The 16,731-nt window shown below is 32.6% G+C and overlaps 1 protein-coding gene across 1 annotated transcript in view; it reads left to right on the top strand.

Moving 5' to 3' along the window:
- LOC129222980 (maltase A2-like) overlaps positions 1–16,731 on the top strand; it is a 95,847-nt gene that overhangs the window by 65,477 nt on the left and 13,639 nt on the right. Inside the window, exon 3 of the mRNA XM_054857543.1 lies at positions 14,227–14,865. Coding sequence (XP_054713518.1) covers positions 14,227–14,865 — 639 coding nt within the window. The remainder of the gene's footprint in view (positions 1–14,226; positions 14,866–16,731) is intronic.

Below are 16,731 nucleotides of genomic sequence, written 5' to 3' on the forward strand. Positions count from 1 at the left end.
GTTTGGAAGGGAAATTTTTCATGCTTTTTTTTTCTTTTGTTTAAAATTGATTGTTTAATATATGTCACTTGACACCGTTTTTAATTTCAAGATAGACCGGGCAAAGTCAGGCAACGCAGCTAGATATTGGTAATCAGACACTTATAAGCACATTTAACGGGAGTACCACTCACTCCAGAGAAGATGGCAGAACCTTCAATTGCTACAAAGCAACCCCCTCAAGAACGAGAATCCCTCTAAAATCAGATCCCCCTCCTCTAAAAATTTCAATGGCACTGTTTACGCCGTGATCCCTTCGTCCCCCTCCTTATCTATCCCTTGCATATAGCAGTTTCTACTCTTTTTTTTTTCTGCATTTCGAACTCAATTCTGCCATGGTTGTCGTAGCAGAAAGTTTAACATACTTCAAATGTTCTAATTACTCTTATCTTCCAGACATACAACCACATATTTTTCTGAAGATAAAATTTTCCGTATCCATGACGTTTTATTTTCCCCGTTGAATACTGGTCTGAGATTCAGGAAATTTTACAGACAATCGACTAGATGTGCGCTCATTACGTATCTTTCTTATCAAGCGCCTGATATTTACAGCGATTTCCTTACTTTTTCCGTGACATTATGAGTTTTAATCATTGACCATTAAGCAAAATACGCATTATGACCTCCGTTTTTATTCATCGGATAGTTAACCGAGCTTTCAATTTTTAATCATTTTTATCGGGCTCGGTGTATACTTTTCTGTTCCTGAAATCTTTTGCGGTATGTTTTAGTAGATCTAAGCATTTCTTTCAAGTGTGGGGGAGAGATGATCTTGGTCTTGAGTGTGCTTTACAGTATTTGAGAACATATGCTCTGGTTCTAAGGGAAGCGTCACCCCTGCTTTTCTGGCAACTTCTGTTCATGGCTTCTATAAAGCAACTTTAAACCTTATCGCTTAAAGAATGCTTAATAGAATTAAGTAATCATAGCTCAATTCTTTTTCTTAGCATTGCACTATTTATTATTATTGAAGTTTCAACAATTCCTTTGAATATCGTGCTTCCTGAAAGAGAAAAAAAAAGATTAATTTTTATAAAATGCATGCATTGCTTCAATTATTCTACCTAAATTTTCTTGCATGAATGTATTTTGTCATTTATCATATCTTTCTGGTAATTTTTTGAAAACCCCTTTCCCTCTTCTCTACGAATAACTACTCCTTAAAGATATAGGGATCTCTTTCTTTACTTCGATTTTACTACTTTTGTCATGCAGCTGTTGGTTTCTCTTTCTGCTATTAGGTCGGTTTATGCATCCGTGATTTTTATTGCAAACTATTACCTTTTACTTCTAGTTCTTCAGTTTGGCCATCTCATTGGTAAATTCTTACGTTCTTTCATATTCATTTTCCTTACATGTTTTTAAAATCTTCAAATATGTAAGTAGTGATAAAATTACAAGTTGCTTCCTTACACTCTAATGAAAATCAGTTAAACTTATAATAGCTTCTAAATTACTGAATGCAAGGAGCAGTAGGTGCGCTTCAAAAATTTGAATTATCTAGAAAAATAATCTAATTTTCGTAAGATCATTTCCTTATGAACAAACTTACGTGTTAGGAAAATGAAAAACAAGCAACTGTATATTTTCAAATTAAAAATTTCGTTAAAGCTTCAGTTTCGCACATCAAAAGAAGTTAAATAGCTCATTAAGCTTTTTCTTACTCGTATGATTTTAAATTATGGAAAGTTTTTTTTTTCCACATCTCTTTGTGCTTTATTTGGAGTGAAAGTAATGTTCAACCTTAACATTTTAACTGAAATATGAAAGGTGAACATTAAAAGAGCCTAAATAGTTGGTTGCTTTAGATCACTTTTTAAGACGTTATGCAGGAAATATTGACTGTTTAGATTTTATGCTTTATTTTGGATTTAAAAAAAAAAGAAATATATGTTTTAAACTAAACTATACGAATAACATTAGGATACTTGTAACTTAGATCTTTATAAAATGCTTCGTTTTGTTTCGGTATAAATTAAACCTTCGGTTAATTACAGGCTTGACTACTTATTGAAAGTTATAGTCTCCAAGTCATTTGCTTGATAATCTCTAAATATCACGGCTCTAATGATTCAAAAAAATGTCTAATTTGCCAAACTTATGATTTTTAATAGAAAAGTGATCGACAGTTAACATATTACAGAAGAATAACCGAGACTAAAGACAGATTTTCAGGAAGCACTTACCATGGTTGTAAGAGACTTTCTTCCATCAGAATTACGTTTTGAAGTTTTGAATTATGAAAATCAACTATTACTGATCAAGATGTTACATTTCTCCCCCTTCAGTGATGTGAAACAGTAAAGATATTTTGTCATTGCTAGAAACTAAGCATATGCCACGGTTATTTTTCTTTAAGTTCCTTTATCACACTCTGTCTGAGGAACGAATATTGGAACTGATCCAGTGAATTTGCAGAAAAGAGATTTGTAAAACATTTATTCATTTCGAATCAGGTTTGATAATGCCCTTGAGTATTTTTCCCATGCCCCACATAAATTGTTTTATTTGTAGGAGATTAACCAATTTCATTGAATTTAATTATGTTTTTGAGTAAAAAATTAGGTTTTGTTTCAAGTGTTAGCTGATTATTATTTTAAAATATAATGCCCATTTTTACGTAGTACTTTAATTTTTTACTTCCTTTTACAAATTAAATGAAAACAAAAAACCCGGCTGCATAAAAACTAAAAAGGAAAATGTATAAGCCAAGTAGTTTAGAATGTATTAAGTACTATTGAATAACTACACCGTTGAAATAGTTTTATAACCGTACACAGATAAGACAATTCATAAATTGAAAAGCAGAATAGAAGAATCAACATTCGGGGCCCATTCCTTTCTGATTCAAGGAACCCCGTAAAATTAGAATGGGCCCCGACTGTTTTTTTGTTTTTATTTAATAATTTTTTATTTTACACTTTTTAGTTAACTTTCATTGACTTAGTTATTATGATTATAAGACGGTACATTTGGCAACCTTGTCGTTTCATTGAGAGAGTTTGTTTGTATCGTGAGGTTTATTAAGTAACCTGCGGTGGTCTAAACTACTGATAATTAGTCCCTCTAGGGACCTAACTCGGGTTAAAGCTACATGTGCTTGATCTTCGGCAAAAATGCCGAACTTAAGTCAACCACAGCACAGCTATATAAACAGCCTGTATAACTCATGATGACGCGAAGTCGGAAACGTCCCCCCCCCCCCACCCCCTGTCAGTCAAATCTTTTTCGCAAAACTAAAAAAGCCTCTCAAAAAAGTACACGTCGCGAAACTCAGTCCCTTGAATCAAAGCAAAAACAATTGCAACATGTTAGAGATGAAAATCGAATTAGTAGATTTTCTTTCTTTTGGTACTTATTGCACGGGTTTTTTTTTGATGAGGACTACAATCTGAGTCTTTTGCCTTCGTTACGCGTGATATATTTTTTATTACAGTACAGAATACATATAAAGAACACATGAACGAATTTATATCAGAAAGAGGGGAACGGAGCGAGGGTGTCTTGACCCACCGCCTCAAGTGGGAGAAGCAATCGCTTAGACCACTCGGCCATTGAGACCCCAATTAGTAGACTTAGTAAACAAAAAAAAGTCAGGCAGCGAAAGTACCTGCATTTGTCACACGCAGGTAGCGCGCGGCACAATGTGCTACACCCAACGTGCGCCGATCCCGAAGTGACAAAATGGCAACCGGTTTTTGAAATGGTACTTTTGATTACTGTCATGGGTTCAGTGACACTCCCAAGGTTAAGACAAATCGATTTACGTAAAAATTACCAAAATTGGCCAAGGCGTTTAGCCTGTAGAACGCCACATAGAAACGGACATACATACATAGACTGATAAATACATACATAGACTGATAAACACATTACCCTCCTTTGCGTCGCACACACGTAGTCGGGTAAAAAGGAAGTATTGTATTCGGGAAAAAAATTTCACTAAAAAATCGACCTTAATTTCCATTTTACTCACCCCCGAATGAATATTGAGTAATTTTTACGACTCGACCACACGTGGATAAATGCCTAAGAACGGATACACACGCGAAATATCCATAATGACGATTCCCGAGTTAATTACAACAAATTTTCTCGTGATGTCTGTATGTACGTATGTGTGTGCGTATGTATGTCGCATAACTCAAGAACGGTAAGTCCAAGAAAGTTGAAATTTGGTAAGTAGACTCCTAGTGGAGTCTAGTTGTGCACCTCCTCTTTTGGTTTCATCCGGGTGTTTCTAAAGGCGTCTTTTGCCCCTTTTGGGGGGGGGGGGAATTGTTAATTTCGATGTAAACTCAAGTGGTGTTATAATTTGGCGGACACTTGGCGACGTATCGCCAGTCTTATGGTCGCCAAGTTTTGTCGACAACTTGGCGACAAATTTGGCGATTTTTGTTTTTTAAATCAGTTTCAATTTGGCCACTGTTGGGGATATTTAGAGAGTAAACTATTGAATCACAATAAAATTGCCAATAGTAGAAAAATGACATTAAATTGGAGTAAAAGAAAGTCATGTGATGCACACATCAACTCGTTTCTGTTGCTGTAATGGCGTCAAGTTTTTAAAAAAAAATCCTGTTTTTTTCCGTAGTTAATGTAAACACTACGCCATTAAGTATAACTGCTTGGAATTCTTAGATCTGGATACTTTGTAATAAAAAGCATTATCAATGATATTTTTAATTTAAACATATTATTTTATTTATAGAAGACTAAAATATTGAATGTGAAATTAAATTTCACATAAATTTACGAATAGTAATGCGCAAGAAATTTTTTGAGTAGAGTAAATATGCGTTCATCGATAGAAAAAATGGTAAGAAATTTCTCAAATACAAGACGTTACATAGTAGCTTAGAAGAGTATTTTTAATATTGGGGCTGAGAGGAACACATTGGCTGTTATTGTTCAGGCCCTTTAACTGTTATTGACTCATTCTTTGTCTGGAAACTGTTTCTTCAATTTTCTTGTCGCATATATTGTGGTATTCCTCTCCTTTTTTATGTTAATTCAGTAGCAACTAACTGCAATTTTATTGTTTTATTCTTATATGACATAACTTTCACTTAGAAATATTGGTGTCCCCTAGTTTCATCTGCTCTAACCCCCCCCCCCCCCCAGCCCCCCTCCGTTTTCCAGCTTTGATACGTTTAAAGGACAAGGAAATTTCAAATGTAGGCGAAACTAGGGATAATCCAAAATAATAAGTTATTACTTGCACAAAACCTATTTGCATTATTATTGTTAGTTAAAATACATTTCAAGTATGTTTTCATAAAATGTTTTCTTAAATTAAGATACAAAGTTCTTCGGTAAGTAGGGTATTTGAATTAATCTTAAGGAAATGTAAAAAATCCATAATTAAGCAGCGAAATTCCCTATTTTTTCCTATGTTCAGGCTTGTTGCAGGATTAGATGATAATATCAGATTTGTGTGAGTAATGTTTTTTGTCTTTTCAAATCTTCACTAATTGCAAATTTTCTGCTCTATCCTGACTTGAAATAAAAATGTTATAATGTTTTTCGCACCATCCTAATTAATTAGTCCTCCACTAAAAACGAATTTCTTTTGAACTAATTTACTTTAAAGGAACAGAATTTCTGACGTAAATTCGAGACTTTTTTTCTGGTTATATTAACGATGGTCTTTAAAAGTTTTAAAAAAATCTTGTGCCTGCAGATAAAATTGAAGCGTATCAGTATCTGCATTCTGAGCTAAAAGGTGAATTTCTTTAAACAAATTTTATCAGAAAGATCTTTTAACGCAAAACATATACAAAAAAGTATTTTCTGAATTAACTGAGCTATGGTTTTAATTATTTCATTTTTTTATTGTTAGAACTTATAGAGAAAATTCTAACTTTTTTATTAAAAAAATCAATATTACTAAAAAAATATTTTTTAGCACCAAAAAGTTAAGAACACTAGAGACTTTGAATATGTTTTTGGGTGAATATACGGTAAATGATTTTTTTTTGTGTCCCCAATGAAAAGGTCATCGGGGAAGATATGACTAGTGAAATAATGAATGAAATCATTCATTATTTCACTAGTTGCCATTATGTTTGAATTTGTAAAGAGGAAAGCCTGAAGAATTTTAAATTCTTTTCAGTTTTATAGGCACTAGGGGAAAATGTTGTCAAGGGGTGACACTAAAAGCAGTTATCTATGTTATTCTCTTACATTTTGTCGCTTTTCCTTTTTTAACTATTAGTTCCGTTTTTCTATCACTTTCAATTCAGAATTTTTATCCAGATCATTTTTAATATTTTTTTAATGTAATATTTTAGTTTGAGCCTTTTTTCCCAGTTTATCTCTCTCTGTTTGCTACTTTTTAATGCTCTTTATGATATATAAGTCTAAAAGAGCAAATAGAACAAAAAAAAAAAAATTAATTTGAGTTTTGGCATCTTGAATTCAAATTATGTTTTTCGCATTCACGTGTTTTTTTTATGTGTGTGTAAGTGTGGGTATGTGTGTATGTAGGCGTGTGTGTTTGTGTCTGTGTGCAGGAATGTGTGTATGTGAGTATGTGTGTGTATATATATATATAATATGTGTGTGGGTATATGCGTGTGTGTGAGTGTGTAGGTGTGTGTGTTTATGTCTAGGCGTGTGTGGGTGTGTGTGTGTGTATGTACTTGTGTTTGTGTCTGTGTTCAGACATGAGTGTGTGGGTGTGTGTGTGTGGGTATGTGTGTATGTGTGTGTGGGTATGTGTGTGTGGGTATGTGTGTGTGTATGTATGCGTGTAGGATATGAACGCAATCTGGAGACGGTTTTCGCTAGAGGAGCAGCATCGTGAGGCCGGCCGACGGTGGTGCTGCAGAGGGAGGTGGGGGAAAATTAAATCATAGGACGCCAAAAACAGACAAGTGGAACAATAAGAAATCGTGTTTGCTCAAAAAAAAAATGAAGCATTATAATCGTAAGATGAATCTATATTTCCAGTGGCACAAAAAACGCCAGAGAATGACTCAAGAAAAGTGACAAAATCACACATAACATGTAAAACAACATCGCGCATTCCTTTTACTAGAACTCAAACGTGATCCGTGATGTCTGCACAAAATAATTACACTGTACAAACTTACATTTAGGTAATGATCTTAATATATAAAAATCAATGTCCTGAGAAAATATATATACATATATATATACATATATATATATATATATCAACGCACAGCCGAAACCGCTGAAGCTTCAGACTTGAAATTTGGCAGGCATGTCCGCATGATTACGAAAGTAACCACTAAGAAAGGATTTTTTGAAATCTCAATTAGTTCAGGAGAAATTAATTAAAACCTCTTAATTTCTGCGAAATTAAAACCTATCATTGAAATCCAAATTCCTTATTTTCGAAGGCTTTCCTCCATTCAAATCATTATTCAGTACTTCATCTCAACTTTTGGTCGATAGCGAACTATAAATTTGATATTGTTTTTGTTTCTCACGTGATTCTTCGAGGCTTTTCTCAAGTCAAATCATAATATTTCTGTCTTTTGCTTTTATTTTTTCAAAACTAGAAACGTAGTTTTTAAGAACATCATCACAGGCGGACTATCCTTTTGAAGTTAGAAGAGTGCAGTTTCCTGTTAAAGTTTGCTTTGCAATAACCATTAATAAGTCACAAGGACATACATTAAAAGTAGCAGGGATCGATTTAAGAGAAGACTTTTTTCACACGGCCAATGTTATAGCACCAGGAAAAAAAACTAAAAATGTTATACACAAAGAAGTTCTTGCTTAAACATAGGTATAACAATAAAATGTGGATGGTCTGTGTTTGCAAAGATAATCAATACTTTAAAAGGATCGTTAATAACAGTTAAAGATCGGTTACGGACAAGGGCATATATATAAGGAGTTCAGGGACCCCGGGATCCTCCCAAAATTAGGAAAAATTATAGGTAACTAGAGGACCCGACAGACGTTGTTCTGTTCAAACTTTGTAAATTGAAAAGTAAAAAAATTTCAATAAACTATCAAGTGTTTGAAGTAGTTTTGTTGAAAAAAATAAGTAAAAAGAAAAGGTTTTAAGCTGCTTGGTGTCAGAATGCGTATATTTATTGCAACTTGATTTATCTAATGCCCACTGAGCAGTTGTTTTATTAACTATTTTTTCTCCCGTACTTGATGGTTTGTTCTTTCAGCCATACTCAAAGGATAAAAAGCGTCCTCAGATATTAAGTGTAAAAAACTAACTACCCATCTAAAACAAACGGGAAATCCCGTTGCAACATCCCCCATATGAAAAAGAAGAAAACAATGAAAAAGATATCGTATAAAAAATGATAAAGGTAAAAACAGTTCTCTGAATAAGCGAAAATCACTCATCCCTCCCCCATCCCTAACGATGTAAAATAAACGCTTTCTTCAACTAAAATGACTAAAAACTCTTTAAAAACGAAAAGCAACTCTTTGCAATTGGAAATAATTCGCCAAATAAACAAAATATACAATAAATTACATTAACAGTAGCTTTAAATTGTAAACAAATGATCACACAACTCTATTGTTTACAGCCAAAGTCGCCAAGCCACCACGTTACTGTAATCCAGTCGATAAGTGAGCGAAGCCAACTCCGATCGATTAGCGCTTCGATCTTTTGAAAGAAAACTTTTTAAACTTCATATATTGCCTAATTTGTTCTTTTCACCAAAGATAAAGATCGTCCACTGCACTGATCTTTTGTGTACAGAACTACCCTGTTGTAATTTATCTGGACGAAAATAAAATTTGTTTCGGCTTTAAATTCCATCATTTTATCCTTTAATAATGTACTGATTAATTAGATAATCCTTAAAGTATTTTTGACATTGGTGCCAAAACTCAGATGGATTTGAGCCGAGAAACAAATGTTGCTAGGTACGGTACTTTCTGATCATTTGGTTAAGAAAACCTAAAGCACCGATCCGGTCACATGGTTCAACTACGACGACAGAACACACGTTTTGCGTGAACCATCCAGTACTTTACTTTAAAATATATCACGGGACCTAAAATCGTTGCTTTTAAGAAATGGAAGGCTTCATTCTCTCTCTACGTTTTATCTATTCTCAATTGACATATCACAGTAGGAAATTTCATTCCAAAAAGCAGAACTGGCTTTCTTATTGTCCTTTGGCAACAGGTTAAATATTTATTTCAGTTCTCGCTCAACAATAGGTTGAAATAAATATTAATCATTTGGGAGGTATAACCATCCAATGTTCAAATTAATTAATTAACAAAAACGTTTCCGATTCGATCCATCGCGCTTCGAAACCATGCTTGCACACAAAAAATTTGATCAAAATTGATCCAGCCGTTTAAAAGCCTTATGGTGACAAACGTCCGCACAGAAGATTTTTATATATTAAAATAAGTAATTATTATTACAGGGGATTTTCGAAACTAGGTGCACCAAGCACTGTTAACCCCAGCTAATTCCACTACCCGAGCAATGCCGGGTACGGGAATGCTAGTAAAATATAAAAACATATACTTACCAGGAGAAATACTGCAACGACTGGAGCAAGCATGCTTTTTGGCAGTTATAGCGAAAATTGATGCAATAATATTTGAATTTTGATCAAAACAATTACAGTCGAGCCCACTTATTAGAATATCGGTTAAAAGAATATCCCTCTTAATATAATACATTTTCAATGTATCAAACCAATACAATGTCGTATTTTAATCCCGGTTAATGGAATATCCCGCTTATTAGAATATTTTTTCGTGGCAAAATGGCTATTCCATCAAGCGGGTTTGACTGTAGCTTGCTTTTAACTTTTGTCTGTACTACACGGATTATTTGCGGTCAAGGAGAACCTTCAGCAGTTTAAATGCTGAATATTAGTCTTTCAATTTCTCCAGGTGAGGGTGACACTATTTTCCGTGACGTAAAAAATCACTATTTTATTTATTTATTTATTTATTTTTGCAAATAAATATATTTTTTTAATGTGTTTTGGTAAAATATGTTTTGTTGATGATTATTCAGACGCATGATTATGGTAAAACACATTATGCCAGGTTATTTAAAAACGAATGTTGAACATGTTTATATCAAAAGTAGCAATCCAGGGGAGCATACGTTTATAACTATTTTCAGCTATGAATGCTAAAATGAAACAGTTATCGAACATTGTCTGTCGGGGCAAAATAAAAGACAACATTCTTTATTAATTAAGCATACGATAACAATAACATAATTTGTTTTACCTACATAATTTCCATGCGCCGTTGAAATTCAAAAAACGTATATTCATCCTTTTATATTTTTGTTAGAAGAAATAGAATTTTTTTTTAATTAATAAGACCCAAAATGCAGGCTTAGAAGTTCATATCTTATCTGAGAAGTGAAGTGAATTCAAAGCATTTTTTTTTCATGTTCATAAAGATTATTAGTTCGATGATATATTTTTACTTTTATTTCAATGCTTTCAACTATAAATTTTTATTATGTCTGACACCGAGGAATTTGTCTGATTTCTTCAGTGAGTTGGAGCAAACGACGTGCTTATTTTCAAAAAATTGTTGAATAACATAAAACATATGTCATTTTTGCGTTCATTTTCTGAACTCTTGATCTGAAAATGTTAAAAGTAAAAAATATACGTGCGTATCATTTAGTCGATTTTAATCCCGTCATCCGTCAGTTATTTAAAAAAAAAAAAAACTTCCAATTATGTATGTTCTTAAATAATTTAAAAATTATAATATTGCGCAAATTATTTTTGAAATTTTTGGTTTTTGTGTTGTTGTGACGAAATTTCGCAATCATTTGTTGCGACTTAAAAGTAACCAAGCTACAGTCCAACCTCGGGTTGTATAGAATTGGCAAACGTCCAGTTAAAACAAATTGTATATTTGAATGAGGGGGAAAAGTAAAAACTCGATGCGCGTGTTCCGCTCATTTGAATTATACTCTTCTCAATATAGAAGCTAACATACATCTGCAAATTCTGACATCCTTATAAACTTATAGATACGTCTATTTCCGCCTGTAAACAGGATGATTGCTTTTCCATACAATCCGTGGTCAGAAAGTACACTACTCATTTTGGGAAGTTTCGTATCTGTGGCGTACAATTTCAAAAGTCTAGGCGATCAGGAGTTGCCTCACCTCAACTTGGAGAATTATAAGTTGTCTATTATATGTGTATGCATTTCGCTGTTTAAAATATATATATATGTAAGAACCGCCGCTCGGTTCTTATTACGAATCTTGATTTTCGCAACTTGCTGTGTTGTGCCGTGATAATCTACAACGTAGGAAGAGCACAGAGCTACATTCACAACATTTTTATTTTTACATAGAATATACCAGCAGGAACCTCTCTTAATTAACCCATTTGTTTAGTTGTGCCACGATTTTTATATAGGGAATACCATTAAAAGATTACAGATAATCATCCCTCGATCACGTGATCTATATAGGAGGAGCAGATTGCCATAACGAAATATTATTGGGCTTTGCACCGCAGACAGAGGCTGGTTTAAGTCTGGAGGGAAAAAAAGTGTCTGGTAGGTACTTTAAGGGAAAATACATCTGAGCCTAGAACATAACCATATATGGTATGAGAAGCATTTAAGTGTGTAATAAATAATGTCTGTGACTCATACGCACTGACATATAAGTGAACAGAACTTAATATGGAAAAACCCTAGCAAAGGATTTTTCATATTACATATATATATATATATATATATATATATATATATGCGCTCTGGCAGTTTATAGAACTTCCTAGGAGATTTTGTCTAAGTTCTCAATTCAAATTACATCTTAATGGACGTATCATTATTCGAACTTATACGTTCAAAACAGTTTGTATTTGACTTTTAAACTCAATTCTAAAAAAATATTCATGCATTTTTTTTCTACATAAAAATACTTTTTGCTACAAACTGAGTTTTTTCATGGTGACAATTTAAACAGTTAAATATCGAGGTCAGCCTCATTTTAGAATGTAAAAACTGTTTGAATCGAATATTATGCGCGTTCTGGTTGTCATAATAGCTTCGGGTACCGTTTAGCTTGCGCAGCTTTTAAGGGCTTTAATACGCTGCAAAACTCGAAAAGTTATGACATTTCTTCAATGAGTATTCTCAAACATACGATTTTACTTAAAATGGGAATCAAAGCAATGTTAAATGCAATATTTATGTTTTTTTTTAATGGGAGTGCTCGCGATAGCTTTTTTTTGGGGAGGGGGGTAATATAATTTCGCTCTAAATTTTATTCCAATTCATTTAGTTATGCAGTTTTATATAGCGAACATGCATACACACATACATACATACATAACAAGTATGTTTTGTTTGATAGATCGATATGCTGGATATTCAAAGCTTCTTTCCTGTAATCATACAATATTTTTGTTGGAATTTTAATTTTATTCTGTTTTATTCTGTCGCAATGTATTAACTGTTTCATTTGCTTAACCGTATGCAAATTTCCGTAGCTTACGAAGGTATTTAAGCAGTCGACTGTATCTACGAGTGGGTGATTCTATGTGTTGATTTTGTGTGTTTAACATGTTCTGTATATTTTACGCTAATTCTTGAGTATAAGAATAAATATATTTTAACTTATATAATATGATAGTTATCTCTCAGTCTCTCACTACACCAGGCAATGGCACTGCGTGCATAAACTCTGCTATTTATCGGAATATTTTTTACATCTGAGTATTGTAATAATTGATTAATATTTTTCTTTTTAGTTTCAATGTGTCCAAATATGACTGTTTAAGAAAAAAATACGCAGATACTACAAACCGTACATACTGCACACTACATACTCGAGATTGTTATCTAAACGTGAATCTGTTTAGAAATGATACGACTGCATTTTAAGAGTAGAGTAATTGGTAGCAGAAAAAAGTTGCTTCACGGTTTAAATATGTTAATAGGACTTTGAATACAATACACAAAACAAATAAAATGCGTGTGCTAAAAAGAATGAAATATTGAGTTTCTTGAAGGTCATTTGAATAACAAGAATATGTTCTCCTTGCATCTTGCATAGTAAGATGTAAAAAATGAAATATGGAACTGAGTAAAAATTAAGAACGCATTTGTGCAAGAAATTAAACTAGTAAAAAACGTTAACAACTAAGCCCGGAAAATTTGCTCAGCATCGGAAGTCAAAAAAAAAAAAAACACTTTAAAAAAGGAGCTTTTTGTAAATCCAAAGAACGTGTTTACAATAATTTTTTAACATCTGTGCTTCAGTAAAGTTTTTTTTAAATAATCATTAATAACTAAGGGTTTATTTTTGTCGTATGGGTTTTGTGACTAAATCCTTTAGCCCAACAATCTCAGTTAAAGCGATTGTAACGTATTCATAGCTTAAATAATATTTTACAAGCGTTATTTTTAAGTTAGAACATAAATGTCAATGTTAATGCTTATATGAAAGATAGCCAAAAAAAAAAACTCTAAACAGTGGTAAACAGTTTCTTACAAAATTCAATTTATTTGAAAATTATTATGGAAAACATTCTAGTAAAGATTGCTGTCTTCAATTAATTGCATGTATAATAAATGTTTTCTAAACACCTACATTTTATTTCATCTTGTCTAAATACTTTTGCTGCTTAACTAACCATACATAAATTTTAACTCCAGTTTTAAGAGTTTTAAGCTTTATGTATTACTCACTTTCTCCTTTCAGGCTGAGTAGTTTCCTAGATCACTGAGCGTGAAAATAGATATTTTAAAGTGCATTTTCAATTTTAGCACATAATACCGCTCATTCTAACGAAATATAAAAAAATTCGTTCGTTATTTGCTATTTTCTCTGAGCTGCGAAGTATTGGTACTTACGTATTATCTTGTCAACCTTTTTCGTCCAATAAAAAATCGCCGCCATAGGCGCGTAAGACAACAAATGATGGAGTCACCTAACGTATACTCTACTCATTTTCAAAAACCTTTGAATGGAGATATTTGGCGAGACTTCTTTAAAAAATAAATCCTACATTGCATTTGGTAATAACTTTGTTTTGCGAAAATAGCAAATGAAATAATACGTTGGTATCGAAACATTTTTACTCTTTTGCCTTATTAATTGGTTGGTACTAAACTTCTCATTTAAACATTTTCAACACTACATGACAAATACATTTTTCAAAAAGTAAACATAATTTCACTTTGTTTATATGATCGCATTTGTTTTTCCAGGTGGAACCTCCGTTAGAAGAACATGTTAGCTTCAGTGATCAAAACTGGAAGCCTCCCCACAGAACATTCGGCAGTCACTTGTTCCTCAACTGGTCCAATCCTATGCTTCAGCTTGAAATGAGGGACGTTCTTGAAACCTGGTTGTCTCTTGGAATCGACGGTTTTTATATGAAACATTTAGAAGACATCCACGTAGCCAATGAGGCTCATGTTGCGTCCGTCATTCACCAGTGGAGGTACACCCTAGACAAGTACAGCATCAACAGCACGCGCAAAGTACTGATGATGTCACACGAAACTTATGACTTCTTGGAATCCATTATGGATGCCATCAACTATTTACCACTGTCTTCAATGGTTGACTTGGTGGACATGAAGCTAAGTGTTGTGGTAAATGGCAGCGTTCAAAATGTTGAGCATGAAATCCAAAATGCTATCAAGTCGTGGGGTGAATTCTCAACATCACCAATGATCACGTGGCATGTTGGTAGTGTTGAGACAATGCGATTAGCTGGAAGAGTAAACGATGACTGCAATTTGGCCGCCATATTGTTATTGAGTATGCTTTCTGGATCAGTGTCAAGTTTTTACGGAGATGAAATTGGATTAAAAGACTCCGTAGATCCCACTACATTAAAGGTGATATATTGTTTTTTGATGTAAAAATATTTATTTGTTTCAAATTGCTTAAAACATCCAAATCTTTGAGGTATTATTTGGTGAGAAACCGATTCCAAAGAATGTAAATAAACCTTTTATTCTATAACCCTAGTGACCTTAATCACATGCTTCTTATGTCAAAATTTTTTTTATGAATTATTAAATACAAAAAAATTACACATTATGTTTTTTCCCATACTGTTCCGACATCATAGCCCTAATAATTCTTTGAAAAACTTACTTTTTTTTTAAACATTATAATTTTCTATACCCTACTGAAAAGCAAAAGGGTTGAGAGAGATAAATTCAAGCCATAAATTTATTTCTTATGTGTTATTGGTAAAGTATATATTTTATAAAATATTAATTATTCATTATTTCAAAGGCCATGAAGTACTTCTATTTGAGAAAATAAATCATTTACCACTTTAAACTCTATAAAATCACTATTTATCTTAAATATGAATTATTGGAAGCAGAGAAACTTTCACTGCAAATTCCAAATGTTGAATTTATGTATCCTTCAAATGAAATACATTCTAATTTTAAATTAATAACTAATATGTATCCAATGAAATCCATATTTTAGGAAATTACCATGTATCATTTTTAAGTCTAAATAAAATACAACTTTTTCTTATATGTATCCTTTACCACTTTAAGTCTATAAAATCCCTATTTTTTATTTAATAAATGATTTACCAGTTTAGAACCAGTAAAATCACTACTTTGCTGGAAAATAAATCATTTACCATTTAAAGTCTGAACAATTACGATTTCAGCTCAAGCATGAGTTGTCGGAAATAAGAATTTACACTAAAAATTCTTAATAATGTCTTTTTATCCTACAACTTAAATGAATTCAAATTCTAAACTGATAACTAATATGGCATCAATAAAGGAATATTTAAGGAAATAAATCGTTCACACAGACATGACTTTAAAAACGGGAAAATATTACTTTTTTGGAAAACAATTATTTACCGTTTGAAGTAAAAAACATTTAAACTTTTCAGGAATTAAATCATTACCATTTTAAAGTCTAAAATCACTACTTTTTACTCGGGAGACATCATTTGCTACTTTGAAGTGTATAAAATCACTTTGTAGTGCTATAAAAAAGTTCTCACTTTAAATAATATAAAATCACCACTTTTAACTTCTATAATGAATAAATTCAGAATATTTGCAATATTCTACATGTTGATTTCAAGAAAAATTTGTTTATACAGTATGGAATCCCAAATCCAGAATGCTCGGGACCGCGACCCGATTTCCGGATTTTAAAATTTTCTGCATTTTCGATTGTGGCTCAAAAAATAGTGAAAATTCTCCTGTCGTGCAGTAGTTGGCACTTTTACACTGGTTTCGATAATGTTTGCGCCAAACTTCTTTTATTTTCTTAACAATCTGAATGAAAGTATGCTTCACTATGGTAAAACAAAAGTCTGAGACAATTTGCAGCGGCATATAGTTCGCGAATGTTGCATTTTATTTCTATGCAATGTGCCGATCAATACAACAAATAAATCATATTTTTATTTAAAATAATTTTGTACTTTTGTTCAACAGGCTTTGTATTGCATACTTATGAGAAGAAAAAAAAGTATCGTTTACGGAAAGTGTATGTTAAATTGCTGCACAATGGGGTTGTTTCCTTCAGTTAAAAGTCCTACTTTTAGTCACTAAAATTGATAGAATAAGCTAAAAAAATAATAACACGGAGCGAGAAAAAACTTATATTTTACCAAAGCTTAGTTTTTAATTATTTTTTTTTTTAAATGACCGATTTTGAAAGTAAGGCGTGGTCTTTATGACGTCACAAATTATGTACTTTGGCTCATC

The sequence above is a fragment of the Uloborus diversus genome, chromosome 5 (assembly GCF_026930045.1).
Source record: "Uloborus diversus isolate 005 chromosome 5, Udiv.v.3.1, whole genome shotgun sequence".
Classification (NCBI taxonomy): domain Eukaryota; kingdom Metazoa; phylum Arthropoda; class Arachnida; order Araneae; family Uloboridae; genus Uloborus; species Uloborus diversus.